The sequence below is a fragment of the Choloepus didactylus genome, chromosome 1 (genome assembly GCF_015220235.1).
Source record: "Choloepus didactylus isolate mChoDid1 chromosome 1, mChoDid1.pri, whole genome shotgun sequence".
In the NCBI taxonomy this organism is placed as follows: domain Eukaryota; kingdom Metazoa; phylum Chordata; class Mammalia; order Pilosa; family Megalonychidae; genus Choloepus; species Choloepus didactylus.
Genome location: NC_051307.1, coordinates 17282836 through 17292388, shown reverse-complemented (window position 1 = coordinate 17292388; position 9553 = coordinate 17282836). Strand labels below are relative to the sequence as shown.

At 38.2% G+C, this 9553-nt stretch overlaps 1 protein-coding gene across 1 annotated transcript; it reads right to left on the bottom strand.

Annotated features, from left to right (window-relative positions):
* Window positions 1–4417: 4417 nt before the first annotated feature.
* LOC119521265 (keratin-associated protein 21-1-like) lies at window positions 4418–8355 on the bottom strand. Its single transcript, XM_037819774.1, has 2 exons — window positions 8226–8355; window positions 4418–4650 (listed from the first exon to the last, which is right to left on the bottom strand). The coding sequence occupies exons 1-2, from the start codon at window positions 8353–8355 to the stop codon at window positions 4418–4420; spliced, it is 363 nt and encodes a 120-aa protein (XP_037675702.1).
* Between the last annotated feature and the right edge of the window lie 1198 nt (window positions 8356–9553).

Here is a 9553-nt window from a genome sequence, read left to right as displayed (position 1 = left end):
AAGTCCAAGAAATAGTTGAACATCTGATAACCAAAGCCGAGGACATCCAGTGTTTCTCTTTTTGTATATGGATATGCAAACAGTGTGCTATATGTAAGTGATTATTTTTCTTACTTTTTTTTCTTTTCATATACCAAGAAAACAGATATCCTTTATTCTCCCAGAGACATTAGGGTCCCTACAATCAAAAAGCCCTCCATTTCTCCCACATTTTTTGCTGCTGCAAAAGTAATTAGGATGTGGAGGGTTTAATAGCCTAACTAACTTAATTTGGAAGAGGGAGCAGAAAACCTTGGTTTGACTAGAATCTTAAGCTCTTTTCTCCAATGCAAATTTTATGTGCGTTTTGCTTTATCATACATGGATACACTCCTAGAATTTAATAAAGAATTATTTTCCTCTCCCATCACTACTGTTTCTTGCATATGCAGCTCAGAAGGTGAAGGAGAGGGGATGAGTATGAGGATGTTGATATCAGAAGCCCACCTTCAACTTGTTACACTTTCATGACATAAAGTAGTCGATGAATAAGTTTTGTCCTCTAAGTGTGGTAGAGTAGATAAGTGAGAAGAAAGGAAAAACACTATACTTCCAAAATTACAATGAAAATTTATGTAAAAGACTGAGAACTTTTCATAAAAGAGAGTTTTGAAAACTTTGAATAGTAGAGTGAAATGTACAAATAATTAATATTTTCAACATAAAAAAGAGGCACATGAGCTTCCTTCCTTCTGCCATTAATATTTTTTTCTTGCTACCTTCAATCCTTAGCTAACTATCTTCTACTTATACATCAAAACTCAGACCTGCCATCACTTCCCAGAAGAAACCATCTCTCACTTGTGTGGCCGAATGTGGAGGGATGTAAAAGCAATGTCAGACTCTCCCACCCTCAGCTTGCCAGTATCTCAAAAAGTCTGTATCCCTAAAATCTAGTCTTGGATTTCTAATACCATATTTAAGCACAAACACAAGACCACAAATCCAATTATCTAAATATCCTAAATATCAAGATATTCAATTTTCACTCAACCACCACAGAACCCATGATTTTTCTAAATTGGGTTTTTCAAATCTCCATAATTAATTTTAAAATAATAATACCTACCTAACCAATTTTGTTGTTCACCCTTGGGCATTCCTTGGATATCTCAGCTGAATTTCACAGACATTGAGCACAAGCCATAGGCAAAGTGCTGACTTGGGAACTTGGAAGTTTGTAAAGATAAAACACAGGGAGTTCTTGTCTCAGCATCAAACACCTGCACAAATCATGTAACTCTCCCAAAAGTAGGGAATCCAGTCCTCCTCTAAGAGCCACAATACCTTTTTCCAGCCTCACTTTAAGGGTCATCTTAAATACACAGTACAAGAAAAGTAGAAACATTAGCACTATTGTCTGTCTATGCCAGTGTTTCTGAGCCCAGGCCAACTTTGTTATCCTAGAGACATTGGGGTACCTGCAATCAAGAAGTGTCCAGTTGGAAATATTACTAGAGCCAATGCCTGGAAACCCTCTGCAGGGTATTGAAAAAAGTCCTCCACAAAAGACACATTCGTGTCCTAGCCCTGGTCCTATGAGTGTGAACTCATCTGTAAGCAAGAACTTTAAATATGTTATTCCTAAGGTGAGGCCAAACTGAATGAGGGTGGGCCTTGATCCATTATGACTGGAGTCCTTGTAAGGGGGACATTGATCAGGAAGAGACAGGGGAGGAGACAGAGAGAGAGATTGCCATGTGATAGAGGCAGAGTTTTAGCCAAAACTAGACTGCTGAAGACTGGAAGAAGCCACAGCCTGCAGACAACTTACTGTTGGCCTTATACTCTCCAAAATGGTGAGTCCATTTCTGTTTTTACACTAACCCATTCTGTGGTATTTGTGACAGTAGCCATGGGAAACTAAGATGCCTTGCATCTGCAAATAAACTTCTATTTGTAGATGTCCATATTCAAACATAAACTTTCTTCTCACTCTATATACTCAACATACAACTTTTCTAACACCATACACTCGGTTAGAAAAAAAGGGAGAGAAAGAGAGAGAGAGAGTGAGTGACATTTTCTTTTCCTCATCAATTAAATAAAATATTTTATTTAAACCACCATGTTCAGAATCAGTTAGGCTCTAAACTTTAAAATTATTTTGTACTAAAACAACCATGAAATCCAAGATGGAAGGAAATACAAACTCAGGAAGATCATTCTTTCTAGTGGATACCTGAATTTTTATAACAAAAGAATAAATGTTTGTCCAGCTTGAATGCCTTCAATAGGGATAGTTACAAAGCTGCTGATTTCACCTTTAGTTAACTTTCATTATTAGATATTTTCCCTTCAGTTGAGAATTTTCCTACTGAAATTTCCTGATATTGGTCACTGGTCTAATCTAATCAGTTTGCTGTATTTTACTCTTAATAATAAGGGTAAAGAAAATAAATCACCATTGCTTTTTTTTCCTTTGATTTCTTTCCTGTCATTCTTGAAATTCAAAACTATAAATTCTACTTCATGAGTTCTGTAGAATAGACACTTTTCCTTTCATTACCACTGCCAACACCCACTTTCAGGCTACAATGCCCCTAGATTATTGAAATTAACCTTCTATCTAGATTGTATTATTTCTAATACATTTCCCTTCAGATCTCTGGATACTGACTCATTATGTCAAAAATAAAATCTATTTTGCACACCGTGGATAACCTGATCTGAGTCCAGTGTCTGGGACATAATTTATACTCAATCGTATTTTTCCAATAAAGATTGAATAGATTAATCAAACACATGTTCTTCTGTTAGCCTAAATTATTTCCTGGGCATTGCCGTTCTCCAGAACTGACTTTGATAGAGGGCCATCTTTGTTGTTATCTGCTATTTTGTGGGTTTTCCTAGCCCCAGGGACCTCAGAGAGTCAAATTTATGCAGTGATGCATGACATGGATATGAGTTAGTGACTCTTTATTACTGCTGGTTGAAGCATGACTGCTACTGAATCCGAAAAGGCTTTTTCTCTCATAAGATGAAAATGTTAAAGTTTTGGTTGGGCATATGAGGAAAGGACACTAAAGGCAAAGCCCAACAAAGCTTCAGGCCCTTCAGTTCAGAAAGTCAAGCAGCAGCTTGATCAGGCTTTACAATTGTCACATCTGCCCCTATCCAAAGAGAACCCAAGTGAGGCACTGGGCCTTGCTTATTTCCAAATGAAGAAGTATGAGAACACTTGACCATACCTAAAACTTAGTGAATATACTCATCCCTTTGAAATTGGAACTTTCCTTTCAAGTCTTTCTTTGTAACTGGAATCTTTTTAGCATCAAATATCAGTTCAAATGTCAAAATTTCAAAATAGCTCCCTGACCTATCTCTCTAATATTTTAGTTCATGCTCTCCTTCTCATTACACTGGTTTACTCCCTCCACAGCATTTGTCTCAAATGAATTTGTCAGCAATTGTATTTCTCTTTGTTATGTCAACATACTCAAATGAACACCCAGAGAGTGAGACCTATTCATATTTTTGTTCTGCTGTGTTCTCAGTGTCTAGAATCCTGCCCCTAAAAAATATTCATATATATTTGTTGAAAAGTGCATAAATCAAATTCCTCATCCTCAAAATATGCAAACAAAGATGTCTGCAATTAAATCAAATCCAGGTAGCATGAAATTATATTTCTCTTCTAACTTATACTTTCTTTAGGTTTTTACTCCTCATGTTGAACCACAAGTTTGATTCTACCTTATTAATACCCCTGATCTACTGCTTCATTCAATTACTTCTTTAAACACTGAGGCCTCAGCTCCTATCCTGGTGTCTTTTGTCATAACCTCCTGAATAGGTGATGATCCTTCTTGTTTGTTCCCTCTAACTCCATTCTAGACACCAGTGTCATTTCCAAAAGCAGAGTTCTGAAATACTCTGTGATTAGTTGTCTGGGTATTTGTGTGCCTGACCATGTGAGATATGAGAAATGTGTAGAGAAGACATTATTCATGATACATGTGTAAGAACAAATGTATTATATCAATGATGAACCTAAGGTTCAGATGACATATTGCTTGCCCATTTTCAAAAGCTGCCATATCATCTCAGACATGAGTAATACACAGGAAAGCACACAAAGATTTGTTAGAAACAAAGCAAATTTTATTGAGAGTAAGGGATATCACCAACTGTAGTATGTCACAGTCATAAGAGAGAATCAAAAATTAATGGAGAAAAGGCAAACAAGGGAAATTAATTAGAGGATACAGAGTAGGCCCTGGCCACATACATGCCATTCCAAGACTCGTTCTTAGAGGCAAAGCCCCAGTGAAGCATGCAGTTTTTTGGATATAGAAATTTGGGGTACAGGTCCTGCCATCAGATGTATCCTTAGAATTGTCATTTCAAGAGTAAATGGTGCTCAGATAGTGATGTTCTAGCACCAAGAAGAATAACATCTTCTGTAGCAATAGGGGCGGTAGCCACAGCATCTGTAGCCATAGCCAGAGCCGTACCCACAGCCATAGCCACAGCCAGAACCATAGCCACAGCCATAGCCATAGCCACAGCCAGAGCCACAGCCGTAGCCACAGCCATAGCGAGAGCCGTATCCACAGCCGTAGCCACAGCCCAGGCCACAGCCGTAGCCACAGCCGTAGCCACAGGAGTTGCCGTAGTAGTTACAACACATGTTCTCAAGAGGAGGGATGTTGAGAGGGTTGCACGAGGAAGGTTTTGAAGTGCTGATGTCTTCTACCTCCCTGAGACCTTTATATACTCTCAGAAATAGGCAGAGCATGTCATTCCTTCTCTGACTTGGCCAGCAAATATTTAAATTATTATGTGCCAGTCACTGATGACAATAATAGTTCACTTAAAATAAGCCCATAATTTTGGAGCCTCAAGTTTTGTTTAAAGATCATTTTAATTTGCTCTGCCAGAAAATTGTCTTAATCAAATCACATGCCCCAAATTACAACTGATATCCATTTTGCAAACTTCCTGTCTCTAATAATATAATCTTATATCAAGGCTTTGGGTGAGTGTATGGAAATTTTGCACCTTTTTGTCTTTCCCATAATTGGAAAAGGAAGGGAATACTCTCACCTCTTTCTCGAACCGTTGCAACTACTTGCTTTGCTTCTCACCCCCACTTCACCCTTGCTCAACTCTCCTCAAAGTTCAAGAAACAGTTCAACATCTACTAAAACATCCATGAAATCTGTGTTGGAAGGGAATGTTTGGGAGGGACAATTGAATTTTGACAAGAAAGGAATGAGTGGTGGTTCAGTAGTTTACTGAATGCCTTCAACAGGGATTTTCATAAAGCTAAACTTTCATTATTAGATATTTTCCTTTGGTTGAGACTTTTCCTACTTATTTTCTAATATTGGTCACTGATCTAATCTAATCACTCTGTTGTATTTTACCCATAACCATAAGGATAAAGAAAATAAATCAACAATCCATTTTGTCCTTTCATTTCTTTCCTTTCTATCATTCCCAAAATTCAAAACTATAAATTCTACTTCCTGAATTCCCTCAAACAGACACTTTTCCTTTCATTATCACTGCTAACACCCATTTTCAGGCTACAATGCCCCTAGATTTTTTAAATTAACCTTCTATCTAGATGGAAATATTTCTAACACCTTTCCCTCAGATCTCCAGATCCTGGCTCATTGAGGCAAAATCCATCTCTATTCTGCACACCCTGGATACCCAGATCTGAATACAGTGATTGGGAAATAATTTGCACTCAATCATAGTTTTCTAATAAAAATGGATAAATTACATCAAACACATGTCTTCCAGTTTGCCTAAATTATTTCCTGGGTGTAGTCTTCCTCCAGCTCTGACCCTGAAGGGGGGGCCATCTTCCTTGTTATTCCCCATTTGGGGGTTTTTCCTAGCTCCGGGGACCTCAGAGGGACACACTTCACACAGTGGGCGTGACATGGATAGAAGACAGAGACTCCTTTATTACTGCTGATTGAAACATGATTTTCACTGAATCTGAAAAGACTTGTTTTCTATTTTAACATTTAAATGTTAAAGTTATGTTGTTCAGATGAGGAAAGGACACTAAATGCAAAGTCTAAGGCATGATCAAATGCTCCATGTTCTGAAAGCCAAGCAGCAGCTAGACCAGGTTTTCATCTATTGTCATATCTCTCCCAATCCAAAGACAGCCCCTGTGAGACAACTAAAAAAGTTGAAACCACCTGACCATCCCTAGCTCTAATGAACATGCTCATCCCCTTTGCACTTGCAACTGTCCTTTTTAGTCTCACTTTGTAACTGGCATCTTTTTACCATCAGATCTCAATTCATATGTCAAATATAACTTAAGAATTCCCTGAATTGTTAATTCTCCTGCTCATTACACTGTTTTATTCCCTCCATAGCAATTGTCTCAAATGAGTTTGTCACAAATAGATTTTACATTTTTATCTCTACCTACTCAATGTAAATACCTGGAGAGCAGAGACATAGTCATATAATTGTCCTGCTGTATTCGTTGTCTGGAATGCTACCCACTGAAAATATTTGTAAATATTTGTTGAATAACTGAATAAATCAAATTCCTCATCCTCAAAATATGCAAATAGAGATGCCCACAATTAAATCAAATCTAGATGCCAGGATATTTTTTAGTTCAGTTTTATTGAGATATGTTCACATATCATACTATCATCCATGGTGCACAATCAACTGTTCACAGCACCATCATATAGTTCTGCATTCATTACCCCAATATATTTTTTGAACATTTTTCTTATACCAAGAAAAAGTAAAAATATGAATAAAAAATATAAGTAAAAAAGAACACCAAAATCATCCCCCCACCCTATTTTTCATTTAGTTTTTGTCCTCATTTTTCTACTCATCCATCCTTACACTGGATAAAGGGAGTGTGATCCACAAGGCTTTCACAATCACATTGTCACCCCTTTTAAGCTACAGTGACATACAATCATCTTCAAGAGTCGAGGCTACTGGGTTACAGTTTGATAGCTTCACGTATTTACTTCTAGCTATTCCAATTCATTAGAACCTAAAAAGGGTTGTCTATATTGTGCATAAGAATGCTCACCAGAGTGACCTCTCAACTCCATTTGGAATCTCTCAGCCACTGAAACTTTATTTCGTTTCATTTCGCATCCCCCTTTTGGTCAAGATGATATTCCCAATCTCACGATGTTGGCTCTAGGTTCATCCTCGGGAGTTATATTATGCATTGCCTGGGAGATTTACACCCCTAGGAGTCAAGTCCCACGTAGCAGGGAGGGCAGTGAGTTCACTTGCTGAGTTGGGTTAGCTAGAGAGAGAGAGAGGGCCACATCTGAGCAACAAAGAGGCATTCAGCAGGAGACTCTTAAGTAAATGTCATGATACTTTATTTCTCTTCTATCTTACGCTCTCCTTAGGTTTTTACTCCTCATACTTAACACACAAGTCTGATTCTTCCTTGTCAATAATTCTGGACTATCTCTTCATTCAATTACCCCTTAAAACACTCAGACCTAATCTCCCATACTAGTGACTTTTGTATTAAGCTTCTGAATAGGTGACATTTTTCCCCTCTGTCTCTATTCTAGACACTAATGCCAGTTCCAAAGCACAGTTCTGAAATACTCTGTGATTTGTGCTTGGGAATATGTGTGCCTGATCATGTAGGATATGAGAAATAGGTGAAGAAAATATTATTTATGACACAAGTATAAGAAGAAATTATTTTATTACATCAATGAAGAACCTAAGGTTCAGCCAACATATTGCTTGCCAATTTTCAAGAGCAGACATATACCACAGACATGAGTAACTCACAAAAAAATCCACAAAGATTTGTTAGCAACAAGGAACAATTTTTATTGAAAATAAGGGATATCACCAGCTGTAGTATGGAGAAAAGGAGAAAAGGTTAACATTGGAAAATAATGATAGAATACAGTGCATTTGCTGGTGATATAAACACCATTTGAAACAGATACTAGAAGGTACAGTCTCAGTCAAGCATGCAATTTTGGATATAGAAATCCTGGGATGCAGGGCCTGGCATCAGAATTATCCCTAGAAGTGTCATTGCAAAGCAAATGGTGCTCAAACCACGATGTCCTAGTAGCAAGGACAACAGCTTCTGTAGCAAATATAGGGCCGGAAGCCATAGCATCCATAGCCACAGCCATATCCAGAGCCATAGCCACAGCCAGAGCCGTAGCCATAATAGGGGCCATAACCACAGCCGCAGCCGTAGCCGCAGCCATAGAGAGAGCCGTATCCACAGCCATAATAAGGGCCATAGCCACAGCCATAGCCACAGCCCAGGCCACAGCCGTAGCCGCAGGAGTTGCCGTAGTAGCTATGACACATGTTCTCAAGATGAGGGATGTCGAGAGGGTTGCTCGAGGAAGGTTCTGAAGTGTCGATGTCTTCCACCTCCCTGGGACCTTTATATACTGTCAGAAATTGGCAGCACGTGCCATTCCTTCTCTGACTTGGCCAGCAAATATTTAAATTATTATGTACCAGTCACTGATGACAGTAATAGTTCACTTAAAATGAGCTCATAGTTTGGAGACTCCAGTTTTGTTTAGAGAGCATCATTTTAATTTGTTCTGCCAAAAAATTGTCTCAATCAAATCATGTGTCCCAAAGTATAACTGACATCCATTTTGGAAACCTCCTATCTCTAATAATATAAACTTAAGTCAAGGTTTTGGGGGACTGTGTGGAAATTTTGCAACTTTTCCTCCTTCCTCTTTCCTAAAAGGGTAAAAGGAAGGGAATGCTCTTGTCTCTTTCTTGAACCATTGCAAATATTCACCACGCTTCTCGCCCCCACTTCACCCTTGCTCAACTCTCCTCGAAGTTCAAGAAGCAGTTCGACATCTACCGAAACACTCATGAAATCCAAGTTGGAAGGAAATACAAGCTCAGAAGATTATTTTTTCTAGAGGACCCTCAAATATACAAGAAAAGAATGAGTGGTGGTCCAGTACTTTATTGATTGGCTTCAACAGGGATTTCCACAAAGCTGTCTAGTCTTTTTCAGAGAACTTGTGTTAGTAGATATTTTTCCTTCAGTTGAGAAATATTCCTAGTGATTTTTTTCTGATATTGGTCACTGGCCTAAACTAATCACTGTGCTGTATTTTCTCCTTAATAATCAGGATAAAGAAAATAATTCACCGTTCCTCTTTTTTTCCCTTTCATTTCTTCCCTTTTCTGTCATTCTTGAACTCAAAATTATACATTCTACTTCAAAAATTCCCTGAATTACACTTTACCTTTCATTATCACTGCCTGCACCCACCTTCAGGCTACAATGGCCCAAGATTATTGAAATTAACCTTCTCTCTAGATTGCATTATTTCTAACACCTCTCCCTTCAGATCTCTGGAGAGTGGCTCATCAAGGCAAAACAATCTCTATTCTGCACACCCTGGATACCCAGCTCTAAGTACAGTGTCTGGGGCATAATTTGCACCCAATCAATATTTTTCCAATATGAAATGGATGGATTAAGTCAAACACATGTTCATACACTGGTATGCCATTTATAAATTAT